The sequence below is a fragment of the Lepidochelys olivacea genome (assembly GCF_965140295.1).
Source record: "Lepidochelys olivacea isolate rLepOli2 genome assembly, chromosome: 13".
Taxonomy (NCBI): Eukaryota; Metazoa; Chordata; order Testudines; family Cheloniidae; genus Lepidochelys; species Lepidochelys olivacea.
The window spans coordinates 17211353-17232300 of NC_140423.1; the positions used below are offsets into that span (position 1 = coordinate 17211353).

General features: G+C 42.0%; 1 protein-coding gene across 4 annotated transcripts in view; it reads left to right on the forward strand.

Annotated features, from left to right (window-relative positions):
• The window catches only part of PTGIS (prostaglandin I2 synthase), a 56204-nt gene extending 35796 nt beyond the window's left edge, over positions 1 to 20408 (forward strand). For all 4 annotated transcript variants that reach the window (XM_084645897.1, XM_084645898.1, XM_084645896.1 and 1 more), the window contains 6 exons: positions 1326 to 1480; positions 2749 to 2930; positions 8778 to 8946; positions 11077 to 11258; positions 17669 to 17820; positions 18724 to 20408. In XM_084645897.1, coding sequence (XP_084502023.1) covers positions 1326 to 1480; positions 2749 to 2930; positions 8778 to 8946; positions 11077 to 11258; positions 17669 to 17820; positions 18724 to 18868 — 985 coding nt within the window. In that variant the 3' untranslated portion in view covers positions 18869 to 20408. The remainder of the gene's footprint in view (positions 1 to 1325; positions 1481 to 2748; positions 2931 to 8777; positions 8947 to 11076; positions 11259 to 17668; positions 17821 to 18723) is intronic.
• Positions 20409 to 20948: the final 540 nt, after the last annotated feature.

Here is a 20948-nt window from a genome sequence, read left to right on the forward strand (position 1 = left end):
TGACCACATACTATTTTTCCCATGGGATCCCAGCCTCATTCAGTAAACCGGTTGGACCTGGAGTGGGGATGAATTAGGGGTGTGTATGAAGCAGGCTGTTGTCTGTAGGCCCCCTGCCTCACTTGTTGCAGAAGTTGGAAGGTGTACAATTAATGAGAAGGGATTTCAGGAAGAAAAAGGACCATCTCATGGTTAAGACAATTGAACGCTGCCCTGGAGAACTGGATTCTATCCCTGCCTCTGCCACAGAGTTCCTATGTGATCCTAGGCAAGTCACTTCAACCCCGATGTTCATAGCTGGTCAGTAGTAATGTGTTCTTCTCTTTCTGAGGATCCATCTTGATGCCTGGGGTTGTATTTGCAGAAGAGCTGAGCACACACAGTTGATCTGTGCTTTGAACACATAAAGTGCTATGTGGTGCTAAGTACTCTGAAAAATCAGGTCCTAGTCGTCACAGACTGGGAACCCAAAATTGGTAGAAACTTTTGACCATAATCTCTGTGACTCAGCTCCCAGTCTGTAAAATGGGGATAAAAGCCTCTCCCCCATTCTCCTCACTGGGCAATGGTGAAGATAAGTTAATTAATGTTTGTGAAGGACTCAGATACTATAGTGATGCGCATCATAGAAAAGCCTAGGAGGAGATTAATAATTCTATCTCCAGAGCAGGGTTTGAATAGTATGCAACAAATAAGGCCTGGGACCACACACTGAACAATGAGGAAAAAACGAAATGTTGAATAGCTGTTCATTAAGTGAGGGCCACCCATCCTGTGCACTGAATGAGGGAGGGAGCCTGTGGAAATAATAAATGTGATCATGTAAATAAATGCAGTATAATAAGTGTGCAAATTAATTCGGATGTTTCCTAACTTTTGAGTGCTTGACTTTACAACCTTTTGTGTGTGTGTAATATATAAAACCCAGGGGCCTTTAGTGTGAGCTGGATTAGACTCTAGTAAAAATATGCAAACAGGCATAATCAGGTGCAACAAATTCTATATAATGTTGGACTTTCTAAAGGCAAATCTTTCCATGGAAAGCAAAGGGAAACAGATGCAAAATAAAACATCAAAACTCTATGCCATTATCCTCTGTCTTAAGAAGTAACTGTTGTTGCATATGTCATCTAAAAAGGTTTCACTATACATTGCACAGAGCCTTTTAATTATATGTTATATTAAGATTAAAATACTAAAAACATTGGGCGAAATCCAGGCCCCTGTTCAGCTCAACGGGAGTTTTACCCTTGACTTCAGTGGAACCAGAGTTTCACCCATTGCATTTTAAATACAAATGTATTTTCCCTCTTTGTTCCAAACAGAGCTGGATACCTGACCCTGTATGGCAATGAAGAAGAAAACTACAACGATCCTTCTTGCCAAAATAAAGACCGGGCCCATTCTGCTGAGGTCTACAACGAATTTTATAAATTGGACCAGCTGTTGATGAGCGCTGCCCGCTCCACTCTAACTGCAGGTGAGTGCCTGTGGGCCAGAAAAAAACATCCACATAGACATAAGGCCACATAGTCAAGCATGTTAGGCATGCAATTATACACATAATTGGTAGGTACAGTTCATGCAGTTGCACATGCAAATCAAATCATATAATATGCCATTTGCATGCACCTCAGAGACTTAGGTGCATGCATTTGCAGCTGGCCATTTGTACTATGCCTCTACTCCCTGATCTGCACAGGCATCCAGTTCATTTCCAGGTGCAAATTGGTAAAAGCACTGGCTTTAACCAATAAAGTCCTGAATGCTTAAGATCCTCAATACCCCGGGAACCTGCCCCCTTTTCCCATGAGATACGAAGGCACCTGAGGTCACCAGAGGCCTTCCTTGCATTGCAAGAATGGGACCAGATGAATTGGCCATTGTGTTTCCTTTGTGTGACACTTGGAGAAGTCTGCACTGGCCCTGCATAGTCTGGTGTGGAAGGTGGTGATGGCACAGGACAGGAAAAGGGCCTCCAGATCCACATACTGTGGCAGGAGTAGCGGCCAGATGGGGCTGTACGGCAGCTCTGCCCCTGCAATAGGGCTTGGGTTAAACTTCCCCAGCTCACATGGAACCCAGTTACCTAGGCTTTCTGCTGGGAAAGAGAATGTCAGCCTCACTGGAATATCAGCATGTCCACATGGAGTAGTCTGGGATATAAGGGTTTGTCTAGAAATGTGTTAGCTGTGTGTGCTCAATCCCACGCTTCTAAGTAGCCAGCATGTTTTTAAACATGACTGTCTACACCCGGGGCTAAATGGGGTTCAACAGCATGCTAATCAACACATTTTCTAACACGACTCAGTTCCCAGTGTAGACAATGCATGGGAGGAGCATTTCTGGCAGGGAGCTGTTAAACACCTCACCGTGGAGAGGTCTAACTGTTCCTCATTCCCAGCCTTCTTATGGATTTGCTTTTGACCTTTCCTTCCTCCAGCACACGTGATTAGAGTCTCACTGTTGGGGATTGCTGAGAGCACACAGGAAATGACCATTGCTCTGGAAACCCCCTGGAAATTAAGCCATTTAGGTTGGAAGTGATTTCTGAGCAGGGCCCTACTTTTACATAGGAGCTATTCTAGAAGAGCAAGTATGGGCAGTAGATGGCACCATTGTGAACATTTTAAGTTCCTTCTATCCGTGTCACTTACACTTTAGACCAAGAGTCACTAGAACTGGTCAGCTGCAGTGTCTCTTAATAGTTATATTAATAACGAAATCTCTGCCTTTGTTTATGTGCAGCGGAAAAGAAGGAAGCTGCCAACCTCAAGGGACATCTCTGGAAGCTACTGTCTGTAAAAAGACTGAATTCCAAAGCCAACAAAAGCCTTTGGCTAGAGAGCTACAAGCTGCACCTAGAGGAACTGGGAGTGGATGAGGATATGCAACCAAGAGCCATGCTGATGCAGCTCTGGGCCACACAGGTAAAACCATCTCAGCTCTTTCAGGGAGATAACAAGATGGAGAGAAAGCTAGAAATTGGCTTAGGACTAACAATAATAATACTGATTCCACTAGAGAGGTTGTGATGCCTCTGGAAAATACCAAAGAAATTCTAACTGCATGGAGAAAATGTCAAAGGAAATAAAACACCCACATTGATTTAAAGTAATATTGTGGCAAAGCCAGGGCCAAGCTGTGAACTTCCTCATGGTTGTTCTGAACTGCAAGACAACAGCGGGGATAGAATATTGAGCTTCCTTCTCCAAAAGCACAAGTCTACAGCACTTGAGAGAAAGGAGAATCACAGGATTGGTAGCAGTGTAGGATCTGTGACACACAGTGGAGTCATTGTGATTCCCTCCAGTTGAGGGCAGTGGTGAACATATGCACTAGGTCGAGCCTGTTCATTGCAAATTTTAGTTTCTTAGAGGCACAAACACAAAGATGCAGGTCCCTCTCCTGCAGTGCAGGGACTTGGCTCTGTCTTTAATGTACCCAGCGTGGCAAATTTCACCTGCAGATTGTCTGGTCTTTCAGCAGTGTTTCAGGACAGTGGGTGATCACGAATCCAGCACCGTACCAACTGCAAAGCTGGCATGCCATCTTTCATTCACTGTGTGTGTGATTATTCATCGCTCTGAGGCCCTTTTACCAAGGGCCATATGAACTGCAATACTCAGGTCCAATATAGTGAATGATAGTTGCCAGGAAACTTTAACTGTGATTTTTACAGGATTATGCCTGAGGCGTTTGGATATTATCAGTGAGACAAGTCATGCGAATTAAGCCTAAGTCGGTTCTGCGCATATAAATTCTATGGGGCAAATCCTCAGTTGCTGTACATTGTTGTAGAGCCATTGGTATCAGTGTAGCTGTGACAATTGATACCGAGGAGCTGCCTCTATCTGTGTGTAAGCGCTAGTGTGCAAAGACTGTGTGTGAACTCATTAAACACACAAATAGGAGTTCACAATTTGCCCCCTCTATATGCACATTTCCTCATGCACCTGCTGGACAGGTACATAATGTAAATCACCACTAGGGGGTGGTGTATGCTGTATTTTGAGATGTGTTGTTGTCCTTGGCCAAGGTGCTGTTTTCCCAGGAGAAGTAATGCATACTGTCTGGCATGGATCGCAGATGACAGTCTATCCTCAGGCATTTCCAGTTCACATTTGATCACATCTGACTTCCTGAGCAAGGACCTTTTCTAAGCAGCTGTAGTTTCAGGCCTTCTTAAAAAAAACCCAGTTTCTCCTGTGTGTCATCTAACAGTTTGAGGGATCATTCTCACATCCCAAATCCAGAGATTTTACCGGAGACACTCAAACAGGCAAAGCTTCAGATCACTGTGCAGCTAGTGAAAACCACAGCATAACTTCAATAGAATCCTAACCAGGATAGGAAAAAAATACCCATATGTTTCTTGTTTCTTCATGACTAAGGCTATGATTTTGTCATGGATATTTTTAGTAAAAGTCATGGACAGGTCACGGGCAATGAACAAAAATTCACGGAAGCCGTGACCTGTCCCTGACTTTTACTAAAACCATCCCTGACAAAATGGGGAGGGAGAAGTGTCCAGCACCCTGCCCTACTGCATGCAGTGGCAGGGAGCTGCGGCCCTTCACCCCTGCCCACTGGCTGGGGAGCTGGGGGAGGGGGGGTATCCTCCCCCCGCCACAGGTTTGGAGGCGGCTGGGAAGCTGATGGGGATCCCCGCAGCTGCAGACTTGGAGAAGGCTGGGGAGCTGGGAGGGAATCACAGAATCTGTGACTTCCGCAACCTCCGTGACATACTCGTAGCCTTATTTGTGACACAATGGAGAGTTATAGAATAAACTTTAATAGGGATTTAGATCAGAATTTTCAAAAGTGGGCACTTGAGACTAGTCATCTAAATTTGTATTCAGGCCCTGGACCAAAGATTTCTTTAAATTGGACACCCATAATCAGAGGCCACTTTTGAAAATGCTGACAACACTGGAGTTACACTGGTGTATAAGAGTGGAGAATCAGCCTGACAATTGTCTACAGACAGTGTGGCTTAGTGGGTAGTGCACTGGATTGGGACTTAAGAGACCTAGATTGTGTTCCCAGCTCTGCCACTGGCCTGCTGAGTGACCTTGGACAAGTCACTTTAGCTCTGTGCCTCAGTTTCCCCATCTGTAAAATGGGGGCAGTAGTATTGACCTCCTTGATAAAGCACTTTCCGATCTACTGGGCAAAAGTGATAAAAACTAGGTATTAATATTATGATATGGTGTATAAGTTCCTGATAATGATCTCAGTTTATCAAAATGGTTTATTATTTATGGGCCTGATTGAAAATCCACTGAAGTTAATGGAAAGTCCCCTTGGATCAGGCCTTATGTCTGTATCTTAGAGGGATATAGCTTCAGAATCCCATTGTAATACTGATTTTCCTTAATTCAGTTTTCTGCAGTGTTACCTCTGTGTTTTTTGCCCGAGAAAAGAGTTAGCCTTGCTCCACAAACTGCTTGGTGTATTTGATGAAAAAGTAGGGCTCAGTTTTTAATAATAAAAAAAAATTAAGGGGAGAGAGATTCAAAGGCACAAATGGCAGTTGTGGGCCTTAATCAACTGATAGTATCCCATAGGTAGCCTCTCTTTGGTGTAAAAATGGTTTCTTTGCTTTGTAATATTCAGTTCTGTTGTTCGTTACACTGATAATATCACACTCATTTAAGGCCTCATCCAAACGCCATGAAAGCCAATGGAAAGATTCTCGATGGTGTCAGTGGGCTTTGGATCAGGCCCACCAGTGGGCGTTTTGTCTGCAGTAATACAGAAGAGAACTAGAGAGACAAATGTGGTGAGGTAATATCTTTTATTGGACCAACTTCTGTTGGTGAGAGAGACAAACTTTTGAGTTTACACAGGTCTGGGACCTGACCTGAAGAAGAGCTCTGTGTAAGCTCGTAACCTTGTCTCTCTCACCAACAGAAGTTGGTCCAGGAAAAATATTACCTAACCCACCTTGTCTCTCTAATATCCTGGGACCAATATGGCTACAACAACACTGCAAAACTAGGAAGAGAAGTGTTACTTCTCCAATCTCTTTGAAATATTTGAGCTCCTGTTATCTGCCTTAGAAATATACATAATTGCTGGGAAGGCATTTGCTTTAAAACAGTCACTGAAATAGATTCAGCATTGACTTGACTTTTCAGTGCTTTGTTCTTTTTTTGGTTTGATCTCAGCAAACGACTCTTCCTCCAATGACATTGTACTGTGCAGTGGCCCGAAACTCTCTTTAATCACAAGGAGAACTTACTCAGCTCATGTAGTTTTCTGGAATGTAAACTCCAGGAAGAGGAATGATACTTTATTCTTTCTAATGCATGACTAAGTCTGTTCCCTTGCAACATGAAAAAATAAATGGTCATATGCATTTATAAATGCCTCTATTTTAATTAAAAAGTAAACTGCCCTGCTTGAAAATTAGGCAAGATAAAATGTCATTGCACTTACCAAAACAGAATGAATTATTTATGTTGTATACTCTTCTCTTTAAATTACTTAGATTTAATGTACTGTGTATGCACTCCCTATTGACAGCGATGCTACTGTGCTTTTCACTTAATTGTCACAATTGTTTTAAAAACAAGAATGAATATATAAAGTGCAGGCCCATCAAGTATTTCTCTTTGCTGGTTTGACATGGGGGTATATTTCCTCTTGCACTCTGGAACAGCTATGTCACTCTAGCTGAGCTCTCACTTAAGTGGCTTTTATGATGATGATGATGATTTGTGTTAGGGGGCTTATTCCTTCACCCACTTACTTCCCTGGTCCTTCTCACATGAACAGAGAGCAACAATACCCGAAGTCCAAAGGTGCAAACAATCCGATGTTTATTGGGGTGAACTTCCAGCAAGCATGATTCCAGTTTCCTTCCTTAGTATCCTCCTTCCCAGCTCTGACACCACAGAGCCTTACACCTGTGTCCCTGTTCCGATTTCTGCCCTTAGCCAAGCATGATTCCAACATCCTTACTCCCATTCCCTGTTCCCATTTCCCCCTTTAGCAAAACATGATTCCAATTTTCTTACCCCCATTCCCTGTTCCCATCTCACACACCCACATGCCCACCCCCACCCACACCCCGTCACTTCCTCATTGACTACAGATTATATAGTAAAACTTGAGTTCTGCGTAGCTATACCTTAACCAATCATTTTCCTGAAATTTAACTAACCAATCCTAACATATTGTAACATGATTATGTAACCAATTATATCCCACCACCTCAATTAGTTTACACCCAGCAAAATTAATTATACAGCAGACAGGAACAATCACAGAACCAGACAGAGATTATACAGACAAACAACAGCAAAGTGGGAACTATAATGACGAAACAATACAGAAGTGAGGATTTCACATCCCAGCTATTGATAAGTGAGTTCTTGCCAGACAGGATGCTATCAAACTAAGTTTCCTTTTACATTTTCTAGGCACTTCCCTTTCTCTGGAGGTGATAGGAATACAATCCTGTCCTGATAGTGCCTAACAGCCCAATAGCACCTTATTTCAATGTGACTAGTTTGGAATGTGAGGATGTGACCGTTCGCTTCCCAGCTTATGGCTGCCTCTGCTGCTTAGCCAAAGGCCTTAGCCTAAGAACAGGGCCTCAGACTGTCACAGTAAGAGAAGGCCCTTACACCAGCAGACAGTGATTTTGATTCTTTCTTTCACTATCACTAGCCAAGTGATAAGAATACACCTAAATTCTTAGAGTATAGGCCTTTACAGACAGGCCTGAATATCTATATCCTAACAATTTGTATTGTGATAACGTGTAGGGACCCCGGTCAAGGACCGAACGCCAGTGTACTAGGTGCTGTATAAACACGGAACACAAAGACAGCCTCTGCCCTGAGGCTCTTACAATCTACACATATGAATCAAAATTAGAGAGGCAAAGTGGGTGAGCTAATATCTTTTATTGGACAAACTTCTGTTGGTGGGAGAGACAAGTTTTTAAGCTTATGCAGAGCTCTTCTTCAGGTCCTCGGATAGATTTATACACAGTATAACTTATTGAGAGATGCTGACTGCAGATGAAATGGAACCAAGCCCACTAAAATAGGGTTATGTGGGACTTAATTGGTGCATAAGCTTTGTGTAGGCTCTCTGAAATCACTCTCTATGTATATTACATCCCGCTCACGACAATGCAATAGGTGGGACATAATCCCTATGATAGATTTCCCCTCACCGGATGCAAAGGGGAGTGAGAGTATTTATCTCATGGGCATATAAGTACTTTTCTATACAGTAGCTGAAACACTGATAGTTAAATCCTTGCCTATTATAGTCTTTGTAAAATTCTCCTGTTGTCTTCAGAGAATCTTATTAAAATGAATTCAGGTTTCCTACAGTGGGTTACATTTTATGCCTTCATTGGCTGCTGCCGCCATACACTAGGCCGCCTCGCTGACTGCAGGATGCTTGACCCAGCAAATTCTGCTGTCCTCTTTTTTTAATGGCAGAATTGTGAGATCTTTCGCATTTCTGAGGCAGCCATTTTGTTCTGGGATACTCTCATTAATAATGTACAAGAGCTTGAAAGATACTTATCATCCTTTAAAATCAGTCCTTCAAGAATTGTTTTATATTAATTTTCAAGTGTTGCCAACAATTCCTTTCACTTATTGACGGAAAAGATTTTGCTTGTAATGAAAATTGAATTGACATTGACTTGTGTTTTTCTTTTGTGATGTAATGGAAGTTCTGTTTGTTCCAATTCATCTGCTCACAATTTTGATAACTCTAATTCCTTCTGGGGGTTTTATTTTTAGGGTAATGCAGGTCCGGCAGTTTTTTGGCTTCTCCTGTTTCTTCTAAAGCATCCTGCAGCCATGGCAGCAGTTCAAGGTGAAGTAGAAAAAATAATTAGAAACAGAGGACAAACAATGAAACAGATGCAAGGCATTAGCCAAGAGATGCTGGACAGCACTCCTGTTTTTGGTTAGTACATATCTTTTGGGGACATCCGTGTACCATTTGACTTAAATTATCTTTGGTAACTTAGGAAATTTTCAAGGAGTTTAGGCCGAAATTGTAGGCCCAAAATGTGCATGCAATCATGGCCCTAATTTGCACATGCAGTTAATGTGCTTGCTCATGCAAATCAGAGAAAATCTGCATACAGCTATGTCTAGCTGTTGTAGAAGAAATCCCAAGTAAATGAATGTCAAAATGTGGGCATGCAACTGGTGTTCTCACTTTCCTTTCATAATTGTGCCCCTTAAAGATTTAAAAACCTGGCCTACAGCCTGCTAGGTACTATTCAAGGTTTTACAAGTGTTAATTAACTAGTCTGATGTTAACTGCAAAGTAAAAAGGTTTAATTATACACCATTCTTCAGTGACAAAGCTAGACATAATATTTAAGCCATAGAAGCTGGTTCTTAAACAGCGTTTGGGAAATGTAAATCTTATTTTCTCCATACTTTGGGGAACACCTCTTCGCCTTAGTTAAATTTTGTATTATCTAGCATGTGCATTGCTCGCCTCTTTTCTGTTTTTCTATTCCGTAAAATGCATCTACATGGTACATTCAGATCTTTAACCCGCTCTCTGCATAGTGAGAGCAAGTAATGCTGTTGTGAGCAGTCAACCCAGTTTTAATACTGCACTGAACAGATTTAGTGAGAACTTCTTTCACAAAGTGTTATTAGGAGGTGGGAGTCACTGTGTTAATATATGAAGCATAATCTTTTACACTGGGTTAATGACATGAAATAGTGGTTGCAATGAGAAGTAATCTGAATCTATTTTAATACTCAATCATGGTTTTGATGAAAGCAGAACATTCTTAGTTGAGCTGAGAAGGAAACAATTTTCCTGAATTTTCAAGATTTTGAAAGATTTTCCTGTCCTGAATTGGGGCAAAAAGTTGAAATCTTGAAAATTTCCACAAACACAAAATCCAATAAGTTTTTTAATTGGATCAATTGAACTGTTGCATTTTTAAGATTTTAAAACACTTCATTTTGATTTTGGCCTTCTTTGTTTTTTTTTTTTTTTTACATATTTTTACTATAAATTAACTTAAATTTCTAAACAAAAAATCATTTTGTACTGAAGAAACAAGACTTTTCATTTTAAAAATGGTAAAACAAGGCAGTTTGACAATTTCAAAATATTTTTTTCAAAAAACTTTCAAAACAGAAAATTTGTTCAATTTCAACAAAATCAGGATTTTCCAATAAATAAATTATTTTGTGAAAAATTTCTGACAGCTCTAATTCTTAGTATTAATAACAAAGACACAAGGTGGGTGAGGTGATATCTTTTATTGGACCAGTTTCTGTTGGTGAGAGGGACAAGCTTTCGAGCCACACACACAGCTCTTCTTCTGGTCTGAGAAAGGAACTCCCAGCATCACAGCAAAATGCAAGGTGGAACAGATTGTTTGGCATAACTAGTTAGCACATATTGTAAGGGACCATTCAAGGTAGATTGTCCCGTTAACCCCTCTGCAATCATAGGACAAAAAGAGGGGGGTTAGTGGATTACAGATTGTTGAAATAAGCCATAAATCCAATGTCTCTGTTCTGTCCATGATTTTTGGTGTCTAGCAGAGTAATGTTAACGGGTGGCTCTACCTTGAATTTGTATAGGCTGAGCAACCTATATAGTCAACCATGGATTTTAAATGACAGAGGGATTTCTCCTTGGGTTTGACCATATATATGTTAACTGCACGAGCCACTCTGTAATCAGAAAGCTGCACACATTATTCAGTAACAAAGCAGTTAGCTCCTGAGTGACTGAGATGCAGGAAATAGTTGGATTCACATTTTTTACAGGAGAATTGCAGAGAAAGTCCTTGAAGACACGGTTAGTATTTCTGTGGTCTCTCCTTTATGTCTAGTTCAGTTTCCAAGGAAGGCAGGAGATATAAACCCTCTAAGTCTAAGGTATATCTGCCATTTGGTAGTATATTATGTGGTAGAACTTCATTAAGCAATTTATTTTTTGCAGGTATGCAATTCCATTCCTTATGCATAAATGTAAAGCAAGCAGCCTGCAGTGAGCTCACTCTTGTTTGTTGGATGCAGTAATTCTCTCTTCGTTTTTCCGCTTGTGCAGACAGTGTATTGAATGAAACACTACGTTTGACAGCAGCCCCTTTTATCAGCAGAGAAGTACTTGCAGACATGAATCTGAGACTGGCAGATGGCAGGAAGTTCAGCCTGAGAAAAGAAGACAGGCTCTGTCTTTTCCCATATTTAAGCCCACAGATGGACTCCGAAATCTATGAGGAGCCAGAGGTAACTTGGTGTCATTCTGAATCTTAATTCTTGTGACAATATTCTGTGCTGCTCCCTCTCAGTGTCCCAGCTTTAGTGGTTTATCTAAAACAATTGAGTTGAGCATATAATACAGTAGGCTGCATTATTGAACCTGAATTTGGCATCTCTAACATGCCAGTTTGAATAGATATCCTTTTAGGTTAACGAAATTCTAAAAATAAGAACTAGATTTTCAGAGCTTAAGCAACATTTGTGTGCCTAATTTGCATGCACACCCACTGTGATATGCTGGTTTAGTGAACTTGATCAAGCTTCCCCCTCGTGGCTGGACCAAGCAAAGAGTCTACTACCTTTTGACAGCTAGCGAGGTTGCTCTTTTAGCTGAAGAAGTGGGCTCTTGTGCATCTGGTGTCTCGGGTTTGGTGCTCACATTGACTGGGGCCAACTAGTACACAGGCAAATGAGGCAACAGCATGTGAGAGGGACCAATTCTGGTCATTTGTGCATGCAGTTACCTGAGCTGTGCATGCAATTCTGCACCTGAACTCTGGAAATGTGGCCTGAAATGGCTCGTATTTCAATATCCTGGACTTTACTTTGCCCTGATTTGAAATTAAACTTCAGAAAACTTCAACTGATTCATTTAAGGTTGCCACAATCCAGTATTTGAGGGCTGGATCTCAGTGCAGTTCCTATGGTTGTTTGGGTACTGGTTGCATACTCGTCTACTGGAAGCTGTCCTCTCCCCTTTCTGGAAAGCTGGATTGCTTATCCTTCTCATCTGTAGTTTGTGCCATCAAATGCTTGTGAAGTACTTGAGTCCCTTTAAAATTGAATGTACAGTATTGTACATTGGAACTACTATGAGCAGAAAGGGCTGCATTATTTGTAACTCTGTTATATGTAACAAGATCTAGAGAACAGTTTTAATATAATCCCATTACATAGAAATGCACAGAGGGATCTCTTTCCCTGTAATCTGTGGGATGCAAAGTGGTCCTCATAGTGGTTAGCACTGCATGGGAGAGGGAAAGGGCTCTTCTACAGTTCAATCTCAGTAATTACTACAGGTTATATGGACCATTTCCCATTCCAGTCCTCCTGTCCCTATACAGCTAACCCCAAACCTTCCCTGCAGAATGTGTAGAGATTGGATATACCACAAAGGAATATTAGCACAGTCCTGACATTCACGTTTTGGGCGATGCCCCAGAGGGGCTTCTGATTTCTTCAGAAACTGCTAGCACTGTAGCTACTGCTGGCTATTTTCTCTCCCATTTGGGTGAATCCTGTTCAGTGCTTTCCAGGGTGGGCGAATGACTTCCCCCTCCCATAACAACCACCTGCTGCTTTAGTGACAGGTTGCAAAGGATCCGATGGCTGCTGTTCCGATTGTATCACTTCATGCTCTGACCGTCACTTTCATCTTGAAAATCTGTCGCTCAGTTACTCTGGGTTGAGTGGCAGAGTAGTTGAATATCAGAATCACTGTTCCAATATTAATACTAGAACACCTGTTATTATTATTTACTTATTGTTTTGGCAGGCATCACCAGGTGGTGCTGTAACACATAGTCTTCCAAAGTGTGTTTTTGAGTTTGTGAGCAATGGTATTGTTAGCTTAGGGGTATGTGAGGTTTTCTGTAAAGTCAGCCTGGGGAGAGGATACTTTGCGAGCAGCAGGAGCGATTGCTCTCAGCCTTGGGCTCTGATTAGAGTTAAGTCTTGAAGCAGAGTTGCTTCCTGTAAACCAGGACTGAGAGTCCTGGAGGAAGGGATTGCCCTGCATGCTGTTTGGATGATCTCATTTCAGGACTGGTGTATATGTGTAAATAAAGCACATTACACTTAGAGCTTGCCAGACTCTGTGTGACTAGACTTCTCTACTGGGAAGCTGACCTAGAAGGTCCTGGACATCTGCTGCAACTCAGCAGAGCGGGGACGCTGGTGTTGGAAGAAGGGGTAGCACTATGTGTAGCATGCCCAGCGTGTCAGGCACTTTTGAGAGCTGCATACCAAGAATTCAGCAGGAACTAAAGGCAAGACTCTGGTCGATTGGGTGACGAGTCCCATTAACTTACAACTGTAAGTTGGAGACTTGGACATATGATGCAGTTTCTACAGCACAAAATGTAGTTAGAAGCCAAACTTTCAGCAGGGATGGTAGCCAACATCTGAATGTGGGCAGCACAACTGTGATGTTTCTTTAAGGTGTCTTGTAGTGCTTTATAGGTATTCTTTTGAAGAACAGTGTGACTTTTCAATGCTCAGGTGGGATTTGGCCTGACACCCCTAGAGATTCAGATACTGTGGAGATGAAGACCATAAAAGTACACAGCTAGGTATAGAGACCAAAGTTCTCTCTCCTTTTGGCCAAGAAGAACAGGTCCACATGGGCCACAGCGGTGCTGACTTCTCCTACCATGCTGTAAGAGTGCCTGGTTTGTGTGTATGGTAGAGCGACCTGCTCCCAAATCCTGCAGCTGAATCACACGTAAGGGTTCCAGTGAACTAAATCTGTCTCCCTAGAGGCAGGTCCTATAGCTTAGAGTTGAGGTACATCAATAGGGCAGGGGGGGACAACTTGCACCATCGTTGCATGTGCAGCTCCTGTTTTGTGGATAAACTCAGGACTTCAGTCTCCAGGGTTGTCAATTCATCACTTTCCACCAGCACTGAATTCAGGGTGTTGGTGGATTTTTGTCTATGCCCATTAATCTGGGGGAATTTATAGCTCCCTTTTTCTCCTAGCGTGAAATGTGTTTCTCCATTTATGATGCTGAGACACTTCCCAGGCTACAAAAATGTTTTTCTTCCTTTATACTTGTCAAGGACATGACCAGGACGTGGGCAGTTGGGCCTAATGGACAGAGCCCTAGGGGTAGCCAGGCCCGGAGGTTAGAATGGAGCTGAACTGGAGTCAAGATTCGGGACCACAGAATACATGGGGCTATAATTGAGAACAGAGCTGAGGGTCAGGGCCATGGATTGGAATCTGAATGCCAGAACCAATGGGTGAGCCAGAGATTTGGTCAGAAAGCAGAGCTGGGGTGTCAAGGATGGAGAAGGGTATGGGTTGAAGTGGGCACAGGGGCAGGCAGAGAGGTAGCAAGTGCAGGAGGCAGGACCAAGCCAGCTGTGGGTAGGGAAGATGTTGAGCAGTCAGCGAGCGCTGGCTGTTGCTGGATTAAATAGTAGCTAGCTCCACCCCTCCACCAAGCAGGAAGTGAAGTCAATCAGGCAGCCCCCATTAGGATCCCTGTGGCCAGTGTGTTGCTAGGAGACTGCCCCTGCTGCAGCTGGCTCCCTGTCAATATTTGATCAGTCTTTAAATACCTACACGGGAAAGAGATTTCTGACCGCAAACAGCTCTTTAATCGAGCAGAAAAAGGCATAATTAGATGAAGCATAGCAAGATCTTGCTGAAGACCTAAGGGTATGATGGATCCTCCATCATTCAAAGTCTTTAAAAATCCACACTGGACATTTTGCTGAAAGACATGCTATAGCTCACCCACAAGCTATGGGCACAGATCTTCTGCTGGTGTAAATTAACAGAGCTCTATTAGCTTTACTGCAGCTCTGACAATTTACAGCTGAGGGTCTGCCTCATGGGCCCTATGCAAGAATTACTGGGGGGAAAAGTGTCCTGTGGCCTGTGTTATGCAGGACATCTTCATAGATTATCATAATGGCCCCTTCTGGCCTGGAAATCTAGGAATCAGTGTTTGCTGGGATTATATAATAGTCCTGCCGAAGAACGTGCCAGAGAAAACATTTAACAGGTTGAGATGCTAACCAAGAGTACTGCAAGGGAAAACTGAACCAAAAAGAGCTGTGACTGACTCTACCATTGGCTATCATAGCGAGAGGGGGCAACAAAGCTTGGAGGAGTGAAACAGCCCGGACCAACCTAGCTTACTTAGTGCTGCAAACACTTCATCCAATGAAGTGAGCTGTAGCTCACAAAAGCTTATGCTCAGATAAATTGGTTAGTCTCTAAGGTGCCACAAGTACTCCTTTTTTTTTTGCGGATACAGACTAACATGGCTGCTACTCTGAAACTTTTGTAGTAGAGACACAGCTCCTGTAATTGCTGGAAAATGAAGTGGGAGAAAGGTGTGATGCCAGATGCATTGCTGCACACTGTGAAAGCCTAGAGACCAAACATGTGAAAGGATCATAGCATGTAATGGTGCCCCCGTCACCCTTTCAGGTGTCAGTGCATTGATTCTACAGGACAATGCCTGGCTCCAGCTGGATAACTCATCTAGGTTGGGTCCTGTCAGCTCCCTAGTGCTTCTTCTTGTGGACTAATATTTTCCCATTTGAGCTCCCAGAACGTGGCCTCAGAATATTGGTGCTGCGTCTGCAGATACAAGGAGGCCAAGACTAGTGCTGCTCCATAGACTGGCCTTGTTAGGGGCGTAAGCAGCGGTCACCTGCAACTATTTTCCGGCTGAAGTGCACTTACCTCCAAGATACGCCTGAACCCTGCTGGCTGCCCAAGTGAAAGATATGAGCTGATGCCACAGTCCAGAACGCAGCCCTGCCATGGAGCCAGAGTGAAAAATGCCATTCCTGTTGCTTGAGTGTCCTTAGGAATCTCACAGAATAGTTCAGCAGCCAAGTACATACACCAGAGAGGTATTATGTCCAGTACAGTTTGTTTGCTTGCTCTTTGGATAGTTAGCACTAATTAAACTTCCCATGTGCAACTAAATGAATAACTTAGGAACCTATACCTGAAATAGGCTCCCTGGAATCCCAGGTTTGATTCCCAGCAGGGCTGCCTCAAGCCCTTCATTCTGCAGAGGTAGATATGTATTAGTAGGCACATCAATGTAGGCAAGTATCACCATCGCCATGTTACAAATGGTGAAAGGAGACAGAGCAAGGTCAAATGACTTGCCTGAGTTCACATAGTCAGTCACTGGCAGAACCCACATCTCCTGATTTCTGGTTTGGTGCCATTGACACTGGACCAAACTGCCTCTCCTAATGATTTTCAGAATTTGTCAACACAAGTGCACAAATTTAACATACTCAGGCTATTCCGTACTCCTCTACCCTTCAGTGTATTTGTTAGTCAGGGCCAATTCCCACAGCCTTTATTCAGGGGAAACTCCGTTTTAAAGAAATAAGTTTTGGTCCACATAAGCAATGCTAGGACAGTCAGCTGGTGCCCTAATAGGTGAGAAAGACCAGCCGCAATGGTGGATTTTCCTGCTAGTTGATTATAGGCCCTTTAACCATTATATTAGAATAGGTGAAAAAGCAGAATTCCGAGCGGGAATGATAGACCAGTGAACTAAGTGTTTGCATTACCTTGCATGACTAAAGGATTCAGCATATGAGTCACCGAGCTGAAAATACGCAGCATGGCAAGGGTTAAAGCAGGACAGATGTTTGCATGATTTCAAAGGTGAGCATCGGGGAATGATTGGGTTTGTTTCCAGCTGGATGAGATCATTGAAGACTCTCCATTTCAAAGCTGTTTGCCAGTATGGAAGAAACTCTTGATTGTGTCTGTTATGGTGGATCATCATACATCTGTGGCTCAGGGTCTCCACATATGCCAGCATGAGCCTTTATACCTTGTCGCTTTAGGGAGAGAAACTCAGGCCCTTTCCAAGCCTCATTTTGTGCCATCCCCAGTGGAGTTTGGCACTGCAGGATTGGCGGACTCACATTCGGAAGGTAGAGGCTCCCCCAGCTCCCTAGACAGTCAGCAATGATTCTTTTTCACATTAACAATCACATCCAAGTTACAGTTGAAGATAAAGAATGTATAACTTATTTAAGAGAGAAAATAGATTTAAAAATGAAGAAAACCATTTCTTCCTATGCTCATAAATACCCAATGGCTGCATACTGCACTACTGCAGGGCAGAGAACACACTTTTTGAAGGTCAGAGGTTGAGGTAATCTCCCATCTCAGAACCCATGCTTGTGTGCTTTGCTCTGCTCTCTCTCTCCCAGTCCATACCAGAGTTCCTTGGAAAAGTAGTGTCTTCTCATGTCCCTAAAATCTAGTTAGGTCTCCCTAGATAGGGAAGTCCATATCCGTGTTTTCCCCAGCACACTGCTCTTTTGACCTATATTCTCCAGTCTTCACTTGGAAAGCATGGAATCAAAGGACTGGAAGGGACCTCAAGAGGTCATCTAGTCCAGTCCCCTGCACTCATGGCAGGATTAAGTATTATCTAGACCATCCCTTACAGATGTTTCATCATAGGCTCCCCTACTTCTTAGAATGTCTTCCAATCAGTGTATAGAAAGCCTCTAATGTTCTCTCTACAACAGCATTTCAGGTGATACCAGAATACAAATATACAGCAAGTGATTGTCTCTGTGTTCAGAGATAGCCATCTGCTCCCGTGGGACAGAGAATAACTGGGTGAGAGAAATGCGTTCTTATTTTTCAGAAATTTAAATACGACAGATTCCTCAATGCAGACAAAACAGAGAAAAGGGATTTCTATAAAGGAGGGGAAAGGCTCAAGTATTACAACATGCCGTGGGGAGCAGGAATTAACACATGTATTGGGAAGTTCCATGCAGTCAATAGCATCAAACAGTAAGTAAATACAGAGAGTCTATGAAACTTAGTTATTCTGGCCATTTGTCATTTTAATATCCAGGATAAGAACCCTCTTGTTCTATAAAACTTGGACTTCCGTTTTAAAAAAAAATAGCAAAACAAATAATATTTATCTAATGCCTCCGGCATCTACTTTGTATAAATACAGGTTGAGACCATTTGTAAATTCTGTATCTACTCTTCAGTAACCCATATAAACTCTTCTGGAAAACCATATTTATTTATTTTTTAAATAAGTATTTTTTTAACACCATAGATCACAAAATCTCCAAATGATTTGTGAATTAGTTATTTATGCTGCATAGTATATACTGTGGTGGTAGAGAGGAAATGCTCCCAGGCCTTTCAGTCTACTGTAACTTCATACATATACTGCATACACAAAACTACATCAAAAGAACATGAAGGTTGTAAAGTCAAAGTTATATTAAGGATGCAAAACTTAGGAAAGTCCAGAATTAAGTTTTCGGATGCAACCTGCATTGGGCCCCATTAGGATGCCCCATTAGGATGCATGCATTAGGATACAATCTTTAATGATATGATCACACAGTATTTTGTCAATAGCACTCCCTCACTTTGTACAATGTATTTTTCCCTCATGTCATTCTTGGAAATGGCTAAACCATTTTTTTCTGAAATTTTCCAAAATAATTCAGCTGGTGGCAGGCACCTGGCATGGAAAAGTCCAATCTGAATGGGTAACGATTGGCAAAGTCGTAAGCAACTGAAAACTGGGTGTTAATAATAGGAAGTATCAGGCAACCTTAACTACAGTCAGAACTACCAGTTCCCTCTATATTTGCCTTCTAAGCATAGAGAAACTAGTAGATTGTCAATATCATATACTTTACTGACCTGGTCATTTTATCATTTTAGGTTTGTTTTCATCTTGTTAACCAATTTTGACTTGGAACTGAAAGATCCTGAAGCAAGAATCCCAGGGTATGACAAGGGAAGATATGGCTTCGGAATGTTACAGCCGAAGAATGACATCATGATTCAATATAAACTAAAAGATTAGTAAAATAGCAATGGCTTCCCTTCCATCATCCAACTGGTCTCCTCTGTGTTCCTCTGGTTTTTCTGAGAACTGTCATCGAACTGGTTCTAGATCCAAGTAGTATATTTTGGCTTTATTAATTAATCCATTGGGCTGGGGTAATGGTAGCAGTTAGAAAGAACATTAAAAAAAAAGTCACCATTATGTTGGCTTTGTACCTGCTAGACTACAGCTTTAATGCTAACTGACTCTAGTTAATAGGGGAGCTTCAACACACCATACAGTCATTTTTAGTAACTAACCACTAGATAAAGTCAAAGTGAACTTTACATCGTGGAAGCACATTTCAAGGGAGAATATAGCTGTCATAAGCTATTGTGTGTAACTCTCAACCAATTTTGCACATTCATGGAATTTCTTGCAAATCTTTGGGTACAACTAAATATATCTAGCAAAGTCATGACACAGAAAGCTGAGTGTTTATTTCTGAGTAGCTGGGCCATGGCATCCATACAGAGGGTTGGTCTTCCTGCACACCAGCATGAGAGAGAACTTTGGAAAGGAAGATACACTTGAGTGAGTCAGCATCATTAAGCATAAGGTGTCTTAGTGGCACTATCTGACCATTTTGACTGTTGAAGGTAAGGGGCCATTCCAGATCATAGGTTTACAGCCCAGATTATGGGCTGCCCAGACAAACTGCACACAGCACAGGTAGGTAGGAGGGGTGTGTGGTGCAAGAGAGAGTGTTGGAAAGTGACATAATGTTCACCATTTGCATTCTCCTGATCTTGGAGCTGTTGAATGCAGGCTGGTCCCCTTTGGGCTGCTCTAATTTATGGAAGATGTTGATGGCTCCAAAGAGCTGCTGCCCTGTGCCCCCTTTCTTCCAGCCATGCCAACTGCATTGGTAGCAGGGAGAGGCAACAAGGAGGAGAGTTGACATAGAAGCCTCAACACTGACTCAATGCCACTGAAGGATTCCCATTGTATGAGGCTGACCCTTCTGTCTGTTTATGCTTCGTTTGTGTCCAGAATCCTCTGACAGTGCAGTGCAAAGCCATTGCATCTGTTCCTGGGATCATTTCTGAACAAGAGCAGCTTGATTTGCACATGTTCTCCTCTCAATTTATTTTTGTAAAGAAAATATTTTGGAATCCTTTATTTTTTAATTCAATTTCCAATGGAAAATCATTAATCTATTTTTAACTACAAATATCTGGAAATCATTCACCTAGTGCTGGGTGCTTTTAGAGAGACATAAGCAGGTCTATCCCATTTAAAGTCTATGAACTGAGAAATGTTATGCTGTTTCGTTTATTTTAGCAGAAAGAAGATATATGCATACACATCTACCCAAGAATCGCCCCCTCCACACACCCACATGCATATTCATGTAAATAAAGTTATTCTTTTAGTTAGACAAAAAGCTACATTAAAAGAATGGTAAGGTTGCAGAATCAGACACAAAGTTTGGAAATGCTAGAATGAAAGTTATCTGTGCAACTTTAACTCAGCCCCCTTGTGCATATGCATTTAAATAAAATATATACTGACATGATCAGATATTTTTATATTCAGTTTTCATGGGCAATACCATCCTGACAGCCACAAGTCAGCCATATGCAGGAAAGAGCTGATAACATTTGACACTGTGGCACTGTAAGAACCAACCCTTTTACCTCAAAACTTTGAGAGTGAAGTTTTAACAAAACTTTGTTTTCATTACAGGAGGCAGCACTTTTCTTTATGGTCCTGAAAGCAATATACAGCCTAAAAATCTTGCTATTACAATAGAGGTTTCTTTAACCCTCTCTTCTGCAGAGTGGCTGGGGGCCGTCAACCCACCTTAACTAAGATAACACACTATTGTAGCTTGGATATTTCCTTTAGCATTATATACATTTACGATACACATTAAATTCAACCTGGTAATAGACCTATTAGCTGCTGCCCTTTGCCTTCCTAAAGCAATCTCTTTAAAAATCCACATTTTAAACAGAGCAGCTGCTGGCTGGAGAAATGAGTCTAAATTACAGCTGGGAAAGGCACTTTAATGGAACTGATCATCTCTCTCTTAAGTCATTAGTACATTTCTTTA